General features: G+C 44.3%; 1 protein-coding gene across 1 annotated transcript in view; it reads left to right on the forward strand.

Moving 5' to 3' along the window:
• The window catches only part of LOC310912911 (uncharacterized protein C1orf21), a 112,828-nt gene that overhangs the window by 42,073 nt on the left and 49,661 nt on the right, over positions 1–21,094 (forward strand). The window contains exon 2 of the mRNA XM_083867894.1: positions 6,903–7,108. Within this exon, the coding sequence (XP_083724020.1) occupies positions 7,015–7,108 (94 nt within the window). The 5' untranslated portion in view covers positions 6,903–7,014. The remainder of the gene's footprint in view (positions 1–6,902; positions 7,109–21,094) is intronic.

Below are 21,094 nucleotides of genomic sequence, written 5' to 3' on the forward strand. Positions count from 1 at the left end.
CCTACCCAGGTTCCCCATGCTGATAGAACATCCCACAGGCTAAGTGGTGTAGCAGTGATACATATGGCTGAATTGTGGGCCAGTTGTGGGAGTTGAGGAGCCTCTGCCCCAAAACGTGGGTCTTGTGAGGCCTTTAGGTTTCTTAGCTCTTGCTCTTCTGCATTGCATCACCATGTTGATTCATAAGCCATATATTAAACTGGGGTATAGAGCAATTTTGCCAGCTGCTTGATATCAAAAGGTGTTACTTCCTCAGTGGTTGAAAATCGCAGCATGTTAGCAACAGTAGGAGACTCCAGTCCATGTTTGACAATGAGCTGTTGTAGTTTGGAAAGAGCTGGTCACTGAAAGGGTGTGTATTTATCAGGCACAGTTCCACTGCCTCTCAGTACTGGGTATACTTCGAGTGTCCTGCCCCAAGCTCCCAACCGCATGTTAGGGGCACATCGATTTTGTTCACTCCCTCAAAATCCCTGCTTGCAACTATGGCTCGCTTTACCTGTTACCAGACACTGGTCAGGTGAAGCCATTGGCAGTGCAGTGCTGTTCTCTCGGGATTCCCCCAAGGGGTGATGGCTCTGATTCTGTGGGTGCCTTTTGAATCCCTGGTCAGTGTGTATCCCAGGGGCTGCTCCAGCTCTGGTAGTGGCAGTGACAATGTTTGCAGCACTGCAACTTGGAGATCCTCCATCCCGTTGTTACTTCTGGGTATGATGTTGGCTTGGCATCTGGGCATCTGTGATGACATGTCCCCAGTGTCTGCCCACAAATCACAGTGGCAACTGAGTGTGCCCAGCGGAGGCTGGGTCGAGATGTGGTCTCAGAGGTGGGCCAGTCAGCTCCGGGGGGGGAGATGGTCCGAGTGTGTCCATGGAGACAAGGGGTGTGTGTGGCTCTGGCATGCACGGTTTGAATGGCTGTGCAGGCGGACTCAGTGTAGATGTAGGGCACTCTGCTTCTTTGGGAGCCGCAGGGCTCGCACATCCAGGCATGGGGTGGCTTTGTGGTGTTGCAGTTTTGTGGTGTGACATGGCTGTCTTGGCCATCCTCCTCTTCCACATTCCTCCTGCTGCCTCACCTGGTGCCCTGTCCTCACTGCACACCTCTGTGGGAGGTGCCTGTGGCATCCCCACTGCTGTCTTTGTCTCACGCTCAGTCTTTAAGTGCCTCAACAAGTCCATGATGAGCCTCCAGGGCTTTATGACATTAACAGTGGTCACATCGCCTAAGGAGGCTGCCTCAATTATAAATTTGCCAGCTCGCTCCCATGTTCTTAAGTCAAGGGCGGCTCCTTCAGTCATGTCCAATCTGTGGTTTTTGGACCACGTTAGCAAGGCTAGCAAAGCCTGCTCATCATATTTTATCCCCCTTTCCTTAAAAACAGGGTCCATATCTTGATAACAGGGTTTTCCTCCACCAAAGCCCACACTCCCGTATTTCCTGGAAGCATCTTCTATTGACAAAGGGTCCAGATCAACACGGCTGTCTCCGCCACCTTCCACAGCTCTCTGCTGCACACAGCTGTACCCGCTGCTGTGCCAGGACTACTGCAGCTCTCCCACTGCTCTCTGCAGCCCTACAGGCTGCAGGCAGCAATCCCTGCTGCCCTCTGTCTCCCCACAGTACCCACAGCCCTACAGGCTGCAGGCAGCAATCCCCTCTGCCCTCTGTCTCCCCGCAGTACCCACCCCTACAGGCTGCAGGCAGCAATCCCTGCTGCCCTCTGTCTCCCCGCAGTGCCCACAGCCCTACAGGCTGCAGGCAGCAATCCCCTCTGCCCTCTGTCTCCCCGCAGTGCCCACAGCAGCTGATGAGTCATGTTGGGGTCACCAGTTGTCCCTGGTGTTGGTGACAGGCACACAACAGAACACACCAAAGTTTATGCAGCAACAGCCAAAGTTTATTGTTGGGAGCCCCCATTTGTAGGGGCTTCAAATTTCCTGTGCTTACACACCTGATTGGTTGGGAGTCTTAGCTCCGCCCAGCTCACTGGCCAATGATATGGGTGATTCAATGGGATTGGCTGAGGTCCCCTGTTTGAATTTGCATCCGACATACCATTATCTTACCCGGGGACTCGTTTACTTCTATTCTCTAACAAGCTTAGGCTGGTGGAGTTGGTGTCTGTTAGGACTAGTCTGTCTGTGCAGGTTAGAGTTCAGCCATAGCTGTCACACCTCTCATTCTGCTGTTCATTTAGCTCTACTAATTTAGCAAGTCAGTAGGTTAATTTTCAATATAACTGCACTATTCATGCTTATTTGAATAATTTGAAGAAGGAGAAAGAGTCTTTATATGAATATTCTTTTTAAAATAGTTTTTCCTTCCCTTCTTAGGCCATTGGTGCACTTCAGAGGTAAAAGTGGTATTTTTTGGCTCAAAAAATGTCTTTTGGCCGTTGAATAAAACCCAAAAAGCCATCTTCTCTGGTGAAGGGTAGCTGAGAGAGAGATGTCACAGTGGAGAAGTCCCAGGTGCTGACTACCAGCAGCACTTGTGCAGGACAAATTTGGAATTCATTTCTGCTTTCTTCTTTGTGGGGAAAAAAAAATGAAGTGGAAATCAAACAGGCCTATTTCTTACAGGAAATAAATGTAATTAATAGCAGTAAGTTATAGCCTCAAGTTCTGCCAGGAACAGGTTGTTTCATAGGAAAAGCCAGTGTGTTTTTTTTCTTGTAGCTTACGGATTTTTCATGGTTGCATGAAACTCGTTGCTTTGATCTCTTGAGCACTGTGAAATTTTAACCTGATTTCCTCTGTGGTCAACACAGAAGAAACTTGTAGATGTATCTGCAGCCTGAAGATAATGAAAGTCAGTTATCTCAATGCAATAAAGATGAAAACAAATACACCTGTTGTTATAGAAGATTTAACATGCATTTGTTGTAAAACACTGGATGTCCTCCATTTGTATGAAGTGTTTGTGGAAGCAAAATGTTTTTTGCCAAGGATGTGGCCTTTGACTGTCAGAAATAAGAGGTGAGGGCATAATGAGAGGATTAACAAAGTGTTGAAAGAGTTGGTAAAAGAAAAAATACATCAGAGACATTGCTCAGAAGAAAGAAAAAAGGAATTGCTTAAGATTTCCAAAGGTATTTTCTATTCTAAGAGCTGAGCTCCCCCATTTTTAGCTCAGAAGAAACCTGGGGTACAAAGTACAGCATCTGAGAATGTTTCTAGTCTTCTTCTGACCTGCATGTAAGATGTTAATCCTCAACCTGCTGCATTTCATTTGGGGGTGGTGTAGACACTTTTGATCTGCCTGAGAGATTTTTTCTCACTAGTGTTTTGCAGATCGGAGCTTGCAAATTGCCTCTCAAATCTTGATAATTAGTGATGGTAGGTGGTGAACATGAACTGCAAGTGGTTTGAGGTTTTCTTCTTCTTTTTATTTTTGGCTTCTGAAAATCTGTGTGCCCCAAAATGCTGTGGGAGACAAAAGGGAAAATTACATTTGTGCACAAGTGAGGGAGGAGGAGGACGAGCGGATGTGTTGTTCTGCTGCTGTGTGAAGTGCTGTGTTTCACATCCCCAAAGCTTTGCCAGGCATCCCACTGAGTGAGGACCAACACTCCTCTTCTGAGTGATTCACAAACCTCATCCCTGAGGGCTCTGGTCCTCAGGCAGGGGAGGTTTACTGAGGCTGAGGAGCATCGTGCTGCCCTGCACCTCGGATTTCATCTCCTGTGAAATCAATGGTGCTTTCCTCCCACTCTGTATTAAATCCTCAACTATCCCTGGGTTGTGTTTAGCAATCTGTGTCTCACAGCACTTTGTTAACAGCAGTCCAAGGAACATGCCTGGAAGTGTGTGTTAGACTCACCCTGGAGGTAATTTTTCAGTTGCTTTCTCAGCCCAGTTTATTGGCACCAGGAGAAATTTGCTTCCATAACCCAACTATTAATTTTATGGCTTTTTCAGGTGCTGCTATGATTGCTGTTCTTTAATGTAAAAGTTCCCATCTATTTCCTTTAATCACAGCATGCCATCAAACATGACCATATTTTTAGAGGTTGATGTGCGTTACCAAAATGCTCCAGGAGAGATTTTACTGTGGATATTTTTTCCTTTTCTCCCTCAAAGAGCTTTATCCTTCTGCATTCCTGTTCTGTATCTCCTTGTTCCTGATTGTTCCTGCAGCTCAGTGGTCTTGAGACCATCACCGTTCTGGGCACTAATCAATAATTAAGTATTTTGCAATTTGTTGTGCTGCATGTTGACTTTATAAGGCTTCACAAAAAAGCCTCCTTCCTAAACCCAACCCACTACTCCTTTGGAAATACATTTGAGTTTTATTATTAAGCAGCTGTTTTCCCTTTTGTGAATGGTCCCTGCTGAGAGACAGAAAAAGAAACAGGAAAAATAATTGAGGAAGCCAGGAGCATAATTCATTCACCAGGTACTTCTGTGCCTGCAGTTCTGCTGCTCAGAGGTGTTGGGCTGTGGTAGGCATTAATTCCCCCTCAAGAGCCTCCTACCCAAGTCTCACCCAAACACCTCCACATCCTTTCCAGGGTTCATCAAGCCTTGCCTTGCTCTTTTTCCCATAGTTGGCCACACCCTTTTCCCTGGAATAATACTACTGGTTGTATTTTAAATCAGAAGTCAGTGTTTTCAGGCTCTGTCTACCAGGAAGCTCCTGCTTTTCTCTGAAATCTGAACCAAGGGCTCTGTTGCTCATGTTTACCTCTTCATTTGTTTCAGCTGGTCTTAAAAGCCCTTGTCTCTAACAAAATTTATGTCTTCTGGGAAAATAAGTCCCCATTTCATTTCCAGTCCAGGTAGCAGTTCCCTCTCCCAGTCTGCTGTTTCTCCTCCACCTCCCACACCCCTGTGTGTCTTTACCTATCTCCAAGCACCCTTTGGATCCTTGTTTCTCCCCAACAGTGAGATGAAGATCTTAGTGCAGGCTGCCACTTGGACAGGAGAGGATGAACTGTCAGCTGTGACCCTCCCTGAACTGCAAAAACTGAGGAACTCCCCTGGCTTTATCCTGACTTTTCCTGTAAAATCTAGGTTTTCCTGGGTGGGGGTGGTGGGGAAGGAAGTAAAATAACCATATAGGGTTAAAAAAATAGCTCCAGAGGGATGTGCTCACTCCCTTTCCACTAATAGCATCAATGCCTGGTGTAAGTTGCCCAGAACACTGGCTGCCCCACCCCTGGAAGTGCCCAAGGCCAGGTTGGACAGGGCTTGGAGGAGCCTGGGCTAGTGGATGATGTCCCTGCCTATGGCAGAGGTTACAATGAGATGAGCTTAAAGTTCCTCCCAACCCAAGCTTTTCTCTGATCCTATAAAATCCTGTGTTTTGGGGTGGGTAGTTAGCTGTGGCTAAGGAGAAAGAAAAAGGTGGGGCAATGAGAAATTCAGACTCAGATGTGCATGTACAGGAGAAGGAAAAAAGGAGTAGAGCATGTGGGGGGGATGTACTGAACATAAAACGGTGCAGGAGGGGTGGCTGCTGGGAACAGGCGTTAGCAGATAAACATTGTATGTTCTGGAACGCCCTCGCCAAGTGGAGAGAAGCACTGCTCTGTGCAAGAGGGGGGAAGCTGGCTGTGAGTAGGAGTTAGAGGTGGTTCTGCATCCAGAGTCCTTCCCCTTGCTTGGTGAAAGCCACGGTCTGCTGTACCAGAAGCAGAGTCACTCTGAGCCCAGCTGCCACATCCTCATGTCTCTGGCTTTGGGGATGGGCAGGAAAATCCTTCCAGGGCCAGGAGCAGAACCCTCCTAGACCATGTGCTGCTGTGTCACCAGCTGGTGTGTCATGCTGAGCTGCCCTGGCACTGGGGAGATGTGCTGCCAGTGCTGACTGCTCAGGGAAAGGAAACTCATGATTTCCCTTGAGAATATCTGCTGGAATGGATACTGCTGAGTCATAGAATGCTTTGGGTTGGAAGGGACCATAAAGATCATCTTGCTCCAGCTCTCCCTATCCTAGGTAAGAGTGCTTGTCTGATGTTACACTTAAACTTGTAGTCAGCATGGAGCAAAATGAGCCACAGCCTTGTAAAGTACTCAGAAGTAATGAATTAAGAAATCGTGTGTATGATCTTATGCTATAGCTGAACTAAAGGGGGAGTTTCACAGTTTTCTTTCTTCTGAAAAGTTTGGCTGGTGGAAAGGTAAACCAGGTCATCTCACCAAACTTTGAGATAGCTTTTGTTCCAGTGCAGAACCATTTAGCAATAAACAGTTCATGAATTTGAATTTCTTTTTAACCTAAAATATTGCAGTTCTGGATTTGATTTTTCTTTTCCCTTTTGTTTTTTGTGACATCTGGACTGTTCAGGGTGTGTTATTCCATCTTAAAATGGGGGAAGTTGTCTTTTTGAGCAGTGGAGATTTTATGGATTGAGTAGAATAATGAACACATAGAGAAAAGATAATACAGCTGACTATCGCCTTTCACATCTGGCAACATAAGCTCTTTAATTGATTTTGAGGGGTTATTTTGTCCGAACACTTGCAATTAGCAGCTCTTAATCAGTAAAATGCTTTGTAAGAAATCTGGCTTGATGGGTAGATTGGTAAAAGGAGCAGGAGGAGCAGATACTGATGATTTCTTATCTCTTCTCCCAAAACCCTCTGTGTTCTGTGAGAATAGCTGGCTGAGTGGGAAACAGATCTGCATGTTGCCTTCTTCAAGCTATGGATTAAAGAATCAGGCTGGAAGAGGCTTTGAGTTCAACTGCTGTGCTCTGTCCCAGGGCAGGGTAGAGGTACCTTGATCACGATCTGCCTGTACTAGATTTTATGGAATACCATTTTAGCAGCCTCAGGCCATGGAAGCTGTGCCCTTGTGCTCCTCCTCCCAAACTCCATTTTTTATCTCCTTGAAGCTCCCCATGTAGAGGGTACCTTGTGTGAATGTTTTCCTCTCTCTTTGGCCGTGTTTAGGTGGAAGGGACTTGAGAGCCGAGCAGGAAGGTGGATTATTTCTGCAAGGATGAGCGGGCGTTGCTAGAGATGATCTGTGGTCCGGTCCGGCTGGAGCTGTCTGAATGAAGCGATGGGCTGTGCCTCCGCCAAGCATGTGTCTACTGTTCAAAATGAAGAGGAAACTCAGAAGGGCAAGAACTACCAGAACGGAGATGTGTTTGGGGGTGAGTGTTGCAGGATTGGCTTTCTCCCAGCACCATGAATGTTCTGGAAGGTGTATGAGGGAGTCTTAACCTTTCACGAAATATAAAGCAAAATGCAGATTAAAATATATCACAATGACAGAGCAGTTGGCCCATCCAGGGGAGGGTACCATGACACTTGAAACAGAGGTGAAATCCTTAGTGAAAAATAACATTTTAAGTGACATACAGTACTACACTGTCTTTACCTCCACAAATCCTGGAATAGTTCAAAGACAACGAGTTGCACGACCCCCTCATGTATTTATGTATGTGTCTCTGTTATATGCTTGTCATTGGGTCCCAACATAGTTGACTCATTTCCTAAAAATAAAAAATCTGTTCAGTAAGAAATGTAATTCCTCACTTCTGTTGTCCTGTAAAGCAATAAAACATTAGTTCTGAAGTCCTGTAGCAAACAGGGATGAAGGTACAATGAAACTAGAAACTGAGGGATGTAGTGGTACTGGGAAGCTGGGAATGTGGGATGAAAACATCTGTTTCACTGTGCAGATTTGTCTGTGATCCAGGTCTTGTGCATCAGGAGAGATAAAGTGGTAGGAGACAGAATCGTAGTCAGCTTCATGGGGGTTTTTTTTCTCCAAATTCTGTTAGTTTACATGACGTGTTTTTTTAGAGAAAGATGTAAATCTTTAGATACAGATTTTAAAATGTCAGGAATTATCTGAAAGCCTGTTCAGAAATGAAATTTCTAGATCTTCCTGGATGCCTGTCTGAAAGTTAAGTCAGCTGTGAATAAGCTGCCTTGGTACTGTTATTCTTAAAACAGGTGCCTTGGTACTGAGTACATCAAACCTCCCTGGTGCTTTTACCAGCCTTTCTGAGGGCTAGCTTGCTGTCACAGTGGATCCCAGAATAAGAACCCCCAGAGGGTACCTGAAGAGAAAGTAGTTGTTGAACAAACTTCAGGACTGTTCAATGCTCCTTCTCATCCCTGGGAAATGCTGGGTTTGGAACTGTGAGCTCAGTACATTGCTTTTTGTTTAAAATAGGCTTTTAAGTTGCTGTCATAAACAGAAAATTCTATCAGTTGCTCAAGGGAATTTGAGTTTAGATTTTAGCTTATACTTAGGGAGCAATTTTTGGCAAAATGTGAGTCTCAGTGGGTTTTTTTTCTTTTTTTGGTGTGGCTTAACCGCATGCTGTGGGCCAAAGACCGTAACTTTAACACAGGAAACTTAAAGTAGCTTCTGGAGTCAGAGGATCAAGAAGATTGAAGGGATTTTAAAAGGCTCCCATTTATAGAGCTGGACTGGTGTCAGCAGTATCATTTAGCTATTCTGGGATCCATTTGAGGGCTGTTAATCGTTCTGTATTTTACTGTTGGGAGTCCTACCTGCTGTTAACCATTTTCTGGCCCATGCTTTAGTTTAGGTGTGGGATTTGTCATTCCTAAAGATCTGAGTCCATGACTGATTCCTTCTTAGCAGAGTTGGAGTCTGACTTAAATGACTTGTTGAATGGTAACCATAAAAGTTACATTTGTCCCTTGCTGGTGAAAGACAGCTTCTAGGTCAGAACTGGGTGCGTGAGGAGCTTGAGCTGGAGTTTACAGATCATCCAGTGCCACCCCCTGCCCTGGACAGGGACACTCTCCACTGTCCCAGGGTGCTCTAAGCCAGGTGTCCAGCCTGGCTTTGAACACTTCAAGGATCCAGGGGCAGCCGCAGCTTCTCTGGGTACCTTGTGCCAGGGCCTCACCACCCTGATGCTTCCTTTCTTACTTCTGGAAAGGGACAGAAGTGTCTCACCCCGCCAGTGGCCACCAGCAGAGTACCTGTGCTGCCTGTAGGGATTGAAAGTTCCCTGCAGTATGATTAGCCAGAGCTAAACCAAGGTGAGTGGTAGGGAAATGAGGAGCCAGGAGGTGATGGAGAGGGAATTAGAGGTTAGTTTTTGGGGAGGAGGCTGCAAAGTAAAGGAAACAGAAGTCAGGTGGGGTTGGAAGGTGGCTGATGTGTCAGTAACACCCTGAGAATATCAGTGAGCATAAACCACGCTGTGCATGGATGGTGAACACAGACAGTGTTGGCAGCTGGGGACTAAGGTGACATCAAGTGCCTGTGCAGAACTAGCAGGGATGAGCCTCATGGCTGTGAGAGCCACATTGCCTCAGATGCTTCACAAGGGGAGGAAATCCTGAGGGATTTGGTACAGCAATGAGGGGATTAAAGGAAAAGAGCAGAGTGCTGGTGCTGCCTGCCCTGGGCAGGCAGTGGGGTCTGAAGGATGTGGCTGACAGGAAATTGCCCCTCGCTGTGTGACCACACCCGACTGGAAACAGTTCACCTTCCTTCCTCTAGCACCTTCCCCACACAAGCTGCAGGCAGAAAGAGTCAATAGTAAGGATTGCGCTTTCCAGTTAAGCAGTGTTTGGATTCTTTTTTTCCCCCCATGAGTAATTTTTAGTTAAGTGAGCTTCTCAGAGTGGTGCGGTTCTGCTTTGGCTCTTCCTCAGAGCCTCTGGATCTATTTTTCTTTCATGAGGGGATTGGTTGCAGCCAAGTCTATTGACTATTGGGAGATCATGGCTTCTGAGAGATTTAGATTTTTTTTAACTTTTAAAAGTCACTGCAGGTTAAGATTGATCTCTAGTACCCTATTTCTTCCCCAGCTTTTAACCTTTTATTTTAGCTGAGCAGACACATTGAGCCAGGTGCTCACTGTGAATTTGAAACCCGGGTGTTTAAAATGAGAAACCCATCATGAAACCCATGAATTCTGTAAGGGCAAATCCTGGTAAATGAAACATAAAAATTTCCACCCTATCCCAAACTGTAGAAGTCATGCTGCATTTTGCTGTAATATATATTTAAATAATTGAGTTAGTGGGCCTATCAAAGGAGATGTTCTAGAGAAGATTGAATATAATATGATTATTATGTCTGTTGGTCTCTAATGACTTTAAAATCCCTCTAATAAGGATAGTAATAATAAATCTTCATTTATTCATCATTCCACTTCAAAGCTGATTTCCAGGGCAATACATAAGAACTATAATATGTAAATACCAATGAAGAACAAAATGCCATGATAGAGCCTTGAGCATTGTTGATTTCAGCATATGTTTTAATAATATAACATCTCTTGTAGATTAATTCTGTTTGTGCCTTTATAAAAAAATGATGGGATGTTCATTTGGGGAGGAGGTTATTGAAGTAATTCTTTCTATAAGGAAGTAAGTGGTAATGTGATTTGGGAAAAAAATATTCTAGAATCTGTTCATTAATCTGAGAGGCTTAATCCAGACGTTTCCATGGAGCTCTTGGTGCTTTGCAGAAGGGGGAGTGTCAGGTAGGAATTTTCTGACAAAATGGGAATATCATGGTGGGATTTCTGTTATTAAGAGCAGCTCCAATTGCTAAACCTGTCTAAATAAAGCTGAACGCAAAGCACAATAGTTCATAAACCAGTTTATCTCAGAACAGCTGGGAGAAGGTTAGGAAAGGAAATCTGCAGCAGTAAAGTGTTGTAATGAGATTGAAAAACTGATTAATACACAAAGACAGGCTGGATGGGGCTTGGAGCAACCTAGGATAGAGGAAGGTGTCCCTGCCCATGGAAGGGGGTGCAATGAAATGGGCTCTGAGGTCCCTCCCAACCCAAACCATTCTGGGATTCTATGATTGTATCTGATTGCTTCACAAGCTCTAGGGCAGTTTTCTTTCTCATGTTGATGTTCCTTTCTTCCTATGTGTTTTATGGGATTGTTTCCCTCCTGTTCATTCCTGTCTTGTGACAGGTATTTCCTTCCTTGTCTCTGTCAAAGACAGCAGCATCCTGACTTAGTTTGAAGTAAATGCCAAATTGCTAAAATAATTGAAACCTTTAAAGTATGTCCATTCTATGCAGCAGGAGAATAACAAGGGGGAATTTGGACTGTGATTTACCTTTCCTAAATGTGCATTGTCATCTCCAAAAATAGCATATCCAAACCTTTGTAGAGATTTGTTTTCTTTGAAGGCTCTTTCCTTAACAGGCCAGAAGTATTGTCTTACTGAAAACTTCAGTCTTGGGATGTTGCTCAGGACAATTCAAAATATCTCTAGGCCTGGCAAGACTGTTCAGATGTCCTTAATTAATATGAGGTAACTTCTAAACCCATCTTGTTCTGGTGGACAAAATTCTGGAGGTCCTGTGGCCATTTGAAATGGGGAAGTTTTCAGTTAAAATTTTCAGTTAAAATTTTCAGAAAAGTATTTTCAGTGAATAACACCTTCCTGTTGTTACACCATTGTAACCCCTCTCCCTTCCCCTCAATTGTAGGGGGGGGAAAAAAAGTGAAAATTGAAAACGAGAATTTCTTTATTCTGGAAGACAGTGTGGCTGTCCTCAGTGAGCTGAAGCTGGCTGGAATGCTGTAGCTTAAGCAACAGAACTTGTGTCCTGTCAAGTGTGGGTGTGTGCTGGGATCAGAAGGTCTCACTGCACCCAAACACACAGTTCCCTTGGCCTGGCAGCCTTTGTTTGATGGACTGTGGTGGTCAGCTGATGGAAAGTCCATGAGGAACTGCTCCAGCTTGTGTGGCTGTCCTGGTGTGTTCTGCAGTACCACCTTTTACTCATGCTGGGGACAGATGCATAAGGGGACCCGCCCCATGCTGTGTCCTAATTCCATACTTTGAGACTGTAACTTTTTAAAAAGACATTTTCAGGCATGAAAAATATTCCTGGTACAATCACAGGCACTTGTTCTTAGTCCAAGCTCCGTGGAAGTGAGTGGCCTGTAGGCACCCATTCTCTGAAAACTCAGTCTCAGGGGTCTAAAACCGAATACCACAGTGAGTTTTAAAGGAGGAGATTTTCATTGCTTAAATTTAGATTCTGGCTGAGCTGCTGGAAGGGAAGGTTTCATGTTGTTCATGGTTTCAGCAGCTCATGTTGTAAAGTAGATCTTGTTCCAGGGCTTGAAAGCTGAAGAAAAGCAGATGAGTGAGTGAGTCAATTGCAGCAGAGGGTTGAAGTGCACGAGCATCTTCCAGAATTGTACTGGACTCTGTGCTTTTTTAACTGCCAGAGGACAGGTTTAGATTAGGGATTGTGAAGAAATTGTTCCCTGTGAGGGTGGGGAGGCCCTGGCACAGGGTGCCCAGAGAAGCTGTGGCTGCCCCTGGATCCCTGGAAGTGTCCAAGGCCAGGCTGGATGGGGCTTGGAGCAACCTGGGCTAATGGAAGGTGCCCCTGCCCATGGCAGGGGCTGGATGGGATAATTAAGATCCCTTCCAACCCAAACCATTCTGTGATTCTGTGATTCTGTGATTCTCTTTCCTTGCCTTGTTTAGCAATTTGTTGATAGCCTGCCTCTTATCTAAGTAAACAGGGGCAGTCCTAAAGAAGTGTTTCAGGAAGTGAGAGAAATGAATAGAACCAAACCCTACCTACCCTGGTTATATTCATGTGGGAAATGTAACAAAATTGCATGTGTTATCTAGGTTTATGATGTATTTGTGTAACTCTGAGAACACCCTTGGTAAGTCAATAATTTACTATTTTATTACCATAAGGAAGCAACAGAGTTTAAAGAAAATCAAAACAAAACCAAACTGCACCCTCAGGCTTTGTCTAGTTATGTATTCATGATCAATATGTGTAAAGAAAGTGTTTTCCACATGAATTAAAACTGTATTTTCACCTTTTATGTATAGAAGTGGCTCATCTTTGTAGCTGTTGGAAAAGGTGCTGCTTTTGTAAAAGAGGGAAGAGGCTCTGGACTGCAGGTTGGCTTTGAGTAGTAACAAAACAAGCTCTTCCTCCCTCTCCAGCAAGGAGATATAGATATATAGATATATAAAGAATACAGAAAGAGCAGTCCCAGGCATGGTAATGCACCAGATCCAAGGAAGGCAGTGAGCAGCACCAGGAGATGAGGCTGGAGACAGGGAGAGGAGAGATGGGAGAGAAGATACCTACAAGGTGGGGCTGAGGTCCCTCCAGGAGATGGGACCAAGGGCAGGACTAGAGACAGGCTCTGGCAGGGACTGGAGGCCCAAGTCTCAGCAGAAACAGAGCTCCTGGATCCACGGGCAGGAGATGCAGGTGGGCTCTCAAGGGGCTGGTTGTGGCCTCTTAGTGCACTCAGGACTCTGACAGCAGCTGCCCATTAATTGTGGTCCATATGTAATGATGGTAATTGAAATAGTCCTCCCTTGTCCTACTCTTTTCCCCATTTTTTCCCCCTTGGAAGTGCAGAAACACTGATCTGGTGTTCCTTAGGGGTGACATCCAGGTCTATGGGAAGGTTCCTGCAGGCTCCAAGAAGGTACCTTGCCTCTTTTTGCACGATTGGCTTTCAGTGTCTATTTTCATTGATCCAGCAAAGAAGAAAACCAGAAGTGATGAGAGAGTAGCTTTTTAGATACCGGGGGCCTGGAAATTACTTAGTTGTAAATGGTTCAGCCAGTAGAGCAACAGTGTTTGAAGATATTTCTCGGTGCCTATTTGAAAAGAGTAATCAGAAGGACCCAAAAAGAGATGCCTTTCATGAATGGATAGAAGATCTTTGCCATGGAAAGGTTACTGAGGTTTTCCTACCTGAAAGAGAGTTAGACACCTTAGAACAGGTGTCCATAAATTAGTTGGACAGCCCTCGCACTCCAGAGTGCCCTTCTTCTGGTGTTTAATCTTCTTGGACTGTTTTTACAACCCCTTGTCATGGTATTAGATGAGGGAATTATTCTGCGAAGTCATTCTCCCTAGTGGAAGGGAGCTGGTTTTATCCAGATCTTTGCAGTGCTGGGTTTGGAATGATACACACACAGTTGGACTCAGCACTTCAAGTGGGGATTTACAGTACAGAGACAGAGGGTGAGCCAAGGTGGAGAAACAGTTGATATCCCTGTTTTAGGAGCAGAAATGAATCACAGGCAGGTCGTCAATTCCTTGCTTCTTATTTTTATGTGAGCTTTCCCATTTTGCAAGCTCTTTGTTGGCATCAGAGCACCCAGAGAGTGGGCAGGGAGCTCCAGGGGACCCCAAGTCTCTGCAGTGTCTGGAGTGTGGGCAGAGGGAAAGTGGTGTTATTCTAGGGAGTGACCTTTCCTCCAAGCTGCTTAGCTCCATGGAGAGTCCAGTCCCAGCCCATACAAATGAAGTACAAGGGGTGTGCATTTCACAATTGCATTAGTGGGCTATAAATAGGGCCATACATCCGCCTTTGGCACTGGCTACAGAGGAGCCAGGATGTGTTTTCTGGCAGCCTTGGTGCTAAAGGAAATCCGTTTAGTTTATGGTACAGACACACTTAGTTTTTCACCTAATCTTTTAAAGACAATCTCTGGCATTCATTGCCTACCTGTGGCTGCAAACAAGAAAAAATCATGGTAAAAATGCCATATACTTTCAATTACTGCAGTGTTCCTTTAGCCATTTTCCAAGAGTTTTATTACTGGGCCACAAATCTGGAGAAATAAAAAACCCGGGAGAAAACCCCAAAGCCTGAAATTTGGCCGGAAAAGACTCACTCTGGGGAATAATTCCCAATCCCCCAAGTAAGCCTTGTGTAGCTGCATGGGTGTGTATTCATTTCAGCAACACAAGGCTGAAATTTTTAAGGCTGTAATTTTATACTAGGAAATATCTACTGGTAGAAATAGCTGTTAAATACAAGGAAAAGGTACCTGACCAATAGGTATTTGTGTATCTTTGACCTACAGAGCCACAGGTGCCTTTATAGGATAGAGGAAGTGAATGTAGAAGGCATTTTTCTAGGCGGTAATTCTCCAAAACACTGTGTCATCATGGGTATTTTAAATAAATATTGCAAGCAAGTGGTCTCATGTTCTCCTTGGTCAGGGGCCCAAGAATTGACAGTGCTCTGTCTTCAGCTAGCACCAGAAAAAAAAGGGAAAAAATGGAAGATGTTAAGACTTCTGCCTGATGTGCTTGTGAAAAACAAAGCCTGGCTTCTGCTGAGTGGGTGTCATTATGCCCTGCCATGCACTTTTTATTCTTACCTGTATGAGCGGGGGCTCTGGCAGAAAGGATCAGGTTTAGGGTGCTTTTAAATTCTGTTTTTCCTTTCTGCTCTTGTCACAGGAGCACTGCAGGGGCTGTTCAGGCAACTCAGATGCAGAGCACTGTGTGTTCTGTGGTGCTGGGAAGGAGCATGCAGTCACCTTTGTTTCAGGAGTTATGGCTCCAGGAATGATCTAGAGCTATTCATAGGAGAAAAAAGGGGGTGTAGTGGTTTGGTTTTTTCCACTGAAGTCTCCTAAATTGTGTATTTGTTACAATTACATGGATGTCATCCCCTGAATTTGTTGTTGAGCGGTTGCAGCCCCCAAGGCTGCCAGAGCTCCAGGAGTGTTTGGACAACTCTCTCAGGGATGTCCAGGGTGGGATTGTTGGGGTGTCTGTGCAGGGACAGGGTTGGACTGGATGGTCCTGGTGGGTCCTTTCCCTCTCAGCAGATTCTGTGATCCTCTGATTCCATGATATATACTGTATTTCTAACTGTAGGAGCTGGGTGCATCTTGAGATCTTTTTAGGGTGAAAGTACCTGTCTAATGCAAGTGCTCTAAGCACATATTTCTTATTTTGATTTTTTTTTTTTAGCTATTACTAAACTCCTTTTTTTCAGACATCAGTATTTTGCTTTCTTTTAAAAAGTGTGCCCAAAGGAAAGGATGAAGGCATGGAAAAGCTGTAGCGAGAGTAAAATATTAGTATTTCCAATAGGTTACTTTTGGAGCTGCTAGATGGTCTGTAAGTAAAATAATGTGATTAACTTCTGTATTTTTTGCATCTGGAAATGTACACTGTATTTTATAAATCAAGTTTTGGTTAGATCTCCCCTCTTGGTTTAAAGGAATTTTGACAGTGAGGAGATGTTACTGGTTCTGGGTATTTATTCAATCTCTTCTATATTGGAATTAATAAAAATGAAATAGCTGTTGATTCACAAACACTCTTTGAGGTCCATGAGCAGGGAAAATTTGATAGCTTAATATTAATAGAAAAAAGTTACTGTGCCAAGAAAGGGTATGAAAATCCATTTCAAGTCGTATGTTGCGGGGCAACAATCTCATTTAATAGTTGACTGATTGAGATTGGCATTGCTTGTTAAGGAAAGAGGAATTGGCTTTTTTATTGACAAGGAAACTGAAGGCACCTCATCCTGTGCTTGCAATTATAGGAGATGTGTAATTTCGAGGGTGTGGAGTGGTAATGACTTATTTTCCAGGGAACACTTGGGGTGGCTCTGTTCAGGAATGGTTTTGGGTGGATGGATATCTTAGAGGGGCTGTAAGAGGCAGGGCCTCCTGTGCTGCACAAGGGATGCTCCCAGAAAATACCCAGTTAGGTATTTTTCCTGGAGTTCAATAGTCCCTGACTGGTTCTGTGCCAAAGTGAGGAATGTTCAGTGGATCACATAGACAGATGGGGCTGGTGGGGAGGGCCAGCAGGGACTGGGAGTTTCATTAATAACATTAAAAAACCTGAAAAGAATTAAATATTTTGTGCTTGGTGGTTTTTTTTTTTAAACTTTCTGAGGGAGAATTTCAAACCAGAGCAGTGAAATGGAGTTGAAGGAGCCTTTCCAAGCTGGCTGTGATGTGTTCAAGGCAGCCTGGATCCAGACACCCACCTGGGGGCTTCATATGAACAGTTTCATATTTTCAGTTTCATATTTTCAAGGCACAGACCCTTTGTTTTCCTCCTGTCCATTCCTTTAATTAATCTCTCTGCTGCTTGTTTCCTCTCCTGCTTTCATTTCTCAATTTCATCTTTTTAGTGGGCTAGATAATTGCATTTACTGGGTATCCTTCCTGCCAAGCACTGTGGCTGTAATCTCCTCCACCTGAGAAATGGTTTCCTTTGAACAACCTGGCATCTGCCTCAAAGTTATGTGTTAATTAAATGAAAACAAAAAGGTAAAAAAAACTGTCTGTGTATATATATGTGTACGTATATATATGTATATATGAATTATATAGTTTCAGCAAGCAGAAATCTGGGTAGCTGAAAGATAGTTATGAGTGCACACCACCAGCACTGTTCTTTGGCTTTGTAATTACAGAGGAATGCACAAAAGTCTTAATTATATGATCACATGGCAGGTTTTTTCAATACCATCTCACATATGGTGTTTCCTCGGATCTTGAACATAAAGACAGTACGAGCAAGGCAGAAATTGTGTGTGTTTAGCATTAGCTGGATTTGGGGATGTTGAGGTTGTATTTTAAAATCTTTCCTGAGATAATGAAATGACCTCTGAGGCTGTGGTTCCTCTGACCTACCTACAACTAAGGTTGACCTGGCAGAAACAGAGCAGTGGGCCTGTGCCTCTGGTGTAAGGTTAGTTAAAACAATCCTTAATTCATAACGTGATAGAAAATTGTATGTACAACTCTAGTTTTCACAAGGCTTGGACTGTATGACAGCTCAAAATGTAGAGTAGCCTTGGGGGCTTTTTGACCAAGAAGAAACCAAGTAGTGGTAGGAACCATGAAGAAAAAACAAGTAGAGGGAACTAAGAAGAAACCAAGGGAAGATGGGAAGCAAGTTACCCCCTCCTTGATTCATATCTGCTGATATACAATGGTTTGTGTGTGCAAGTTGTGTGCCAAATGTGAAAATTAAACCTATAGAAACAAGGGAGCTAAGTTAAGGCTTAATCACCTGCCACCTTTGGACTGGGGGAAAGGAATCAGAAAACTCAGGTTACACAGACTGAGGCACCCAAGGAGCAGCAGCAGTGCAGGGGTTGGGACAGTGCCTTTTCTCATGGGCAGACATCAGGCTGGGAGAGGACAGTTTCCCAAGGGATGGAGAGCTGAGAGAGGTTTGCAGCTCTGGAAACTGCTGACAGCAGTGGTGAGGGGTGGGTTAATATGGCAACACGAGGGTCTGTGTTTCTCCAGCAGCAAAGATCAAGATCATGTCCAGAACAGTTAATGAATGGAGCTATGTTCTCTCAGACCTGTTGGCCTCAGAGATTGCTGCTGAAAGATGTCATGGTTTGGGCCTGCAGGAGGGAGCTTTGATAAAGTAGAAGGGAAATTGCTGAATTTTTTCAGCTAGGCATCACCCTTGAGGGAGTGAATGTTTCATGGAGCACTGGATATGCCATAGATATGCTGGATAGATTAGAAAAGACTACCCCTGTCTCACTGAGTGTCCTTCCAATTCTGCAGGAATACTCCATTTAGGGACTGGCTTTTGTTACACTGAATGTCTCAAGCCCTTTTTTTCCTCCAAAAAACCACCCCTAGTGGTCACATCTGCCTTGTGCAGAACCAGTCATTGGCATTCCTTGGGTTGTGTAGGAAGAAGAAAAAGTGCTCGAGGGTGGGCTTTGCAGATGTGCTGTGATCTGTGTGGGGTGTTGATTTTTAAAGAGCTGTTCTGTCAGAGGATTTAGATTTTGTTGGCAGAATTGGTGTGTTGTTTGTGTACCTGTTCTCTGTTTAGTATCTGGTGGTCTCCACTGCCTTGACTCCCAACAGTGGCTGTATTTTTAGATTGGATTAGGGTAAGGTAAATTAATTTGGGAAATCTGAATGAGCATTTTCAGATAATCCTTTGAGAAAAATGGGTTGATTTATTTCCTAAGCTGTTTTTGTTATTCTGTTCATGTTAGTAAAACCATCATCACTTGGATCAAGAATTGCCTGTGAATTGATAGCTTTGAGGGTTGGTAATAGAAGAAGACAACAGGCTGCTCACCAAATGCTGGTCAACCTCCAATGAAATTTCACTCCCAGTCCACATCCAAGTGGATCAGAAACCCACTCCCAGAGCTGAGCAAATACTTCAACCCTATAGAATCAAATGAACCATAGAATTGCTGCTTTCTGTGAGTGCTTGAAGCTGGACCTAAGAAGATAACTTTGATATCCTTAATTTCTTAATATTTAGTTCAAGAAATATTAATTTGCAGGGTTTTTGCAACTACTCTTTCTGACTCGTGACTTTTTGGGGGTTTTTGATGTGACTTCCCTGGTATCCAGGCAGTTGATAGCCACATTCATAACAGAGATGGAATAACCTAAGTAGCTCATCTCACCCTTCCAGTCCTCCAAAGCAGTTGGACACAAACCTGTGGCATTCCAGGTTGATGACTAGGTGGTGGGAACTGCAGCCACACAAGAAATCTAATTCTGCTCCTTGACTGTCCTGGTCTGCGATTTTGGTTTTTCTCCTGATGGGTGGCCTGGCTCTTTCTAGAGCTGAGTCCACCGTGGCTTGTGTCCTTCCAGTGCAACTGTGAATCTTGGAGTGTTTCTCCTTCCCAGTGGCACTGGAGATGGGCTCCAGGAGAGTTGCATCCAGCTCCAGCATGCCAGCACAGGCAGGACATGGAGCTGTTGGAGCCAGTCCAGAGGAGGCCATCAGGGTGATCAGAGGGATGGAGCAGCTCTGCTGTGAGGGAAGGCTGGGAGAATTAGCATTGTTGAGCCTGGAGAAGAGAAGCTTCAGGCCTCCCAGTGGCCTTCCAGTGCCTGAATGGAGCTGATAAAAAAGATGGGACTGACTGTTTACAAGGGGTAGAGTGACAGGAGAAGGGGGAATGAATTCTCACTGCCAGAGGGCAGGGTTAGATGGAATATTGGGAAGAAATTGTTCCCTGTGAGGGTGGGGAGGCCCTGGCACAGGGTGCCCAGAGAAGCTGTGGCTGCTCCTGGATCCCTGGAAGTGTCCAAGACAGGGCTTGGAGCACCCTGGGACAGTGGAAGGTCCTGTGGCAGTGAGTGGAATTGGATGGTTTTTAAGGCCCCTTCCCACCCAAACCATTCTGGGATGTTTGGCATGTTCTGTGCTTGGCATCTAAGTGGCTCACCTGCTGTTCTGTGTTTCAGTTCAATTGCATCAAAATCTCTTATGGTTCTTAACAAATATTTTTAGAAAAAGCAATTCAGTCTTTTATCTAAATATAGCTTTGAGCTTTCAGGCCTTTGGGAGAGGGGAGCACGTGAAGCTTTGATCCGTGGCATTCACAGCAGTAGGAGCACTTTCTGCACCTGGCAGAAGTAAGTACAGTGCAGAGGAATTTGTTAGACAGAAAGCTCCTATTTTACAGAACAGATGTGTGGTTAAGTGTGGATGAAGGATAAATCTTGGCATGTCGTGTGGTAGAAAGGCAAGAGAAACTGCAGAAAAATATGTGGCACAGGAAAATGAAAGTGTGTTTAGAAACTTCCCTCTTGGTGGTATGATTGAAGTACCACTCACCTCCTGCCTGGTAACTGATATCTTGCTAAAAATAGAGAAGAGGCTCACCCATCGTCCCTCTTGGTGACAGTGGAACCAAATCTGTTCGTCCTTAGATGTCTGAAATGGGAATGCAGTGTTAATCAGCATTCTGTTTATTTACATATTTAAAGACTTGCTGTTTAACCAAATATTTCTCCAAAAGTCACAGTGACTCTAGATATATTTGGCAAAGTTAGGCTTTTTTCTAGTCTTGTTCTTTCCTTTAAACTGAGCTAGAATCAGTGTCATTGCCCATATTCCTGTGGTAAAGGTACTTAGAGCCTTGTCTGGAAATGCTGAAGACATTTTTCTCATGGGACCCACCACAGTTTTGTGCCCCCCACCCAGTAATTGTTTCAATATTCTAAGTTGATATGCTCATTTATCACCGAAATTGTTATTAATGAGTGCTGGTTTTCTTTGTCACATTGCCATGGCAACTGGGTGACATGTTTGAGTGGAATTATCTGTTTCCAGATGGAGATCTTCATTCATAAGATTTGCCTGCTGAGAATTTTTGCAGCATATTCAATTTCAAAATTCTTCCTCCCTATGCCTTTCCACAGTTTGGAGCTAGAAGCATTCCTGCTTTCTGGTTTATATCCTGTGATTTTGTGGTGGGTGTTATGCTTGCAATATTTCTGTCTTTTGTGGTTCATTTATGCTGTTTTTCTTTTGATTTAATTGAGTTGCTTTTCTTCAACTCACGATGCTGTGACAGTCCTGTAAAGCCATTCCTCCCCCATATGAGTT

The sequence above is a fragment of the Zosterops lateralis genome (genome assembly GCF_965231275.1).
Source record: "Zosterops lateralis genome assembly, chromosome: 9".
In the NCBI taxonomy this organism is placed as follows: domain Eukaryota; kingdom Metazoa; phylum Chordata; class Aves; order Passeriformes; family Zosteropidae; genus Zosterops; species Zosterops lateralis.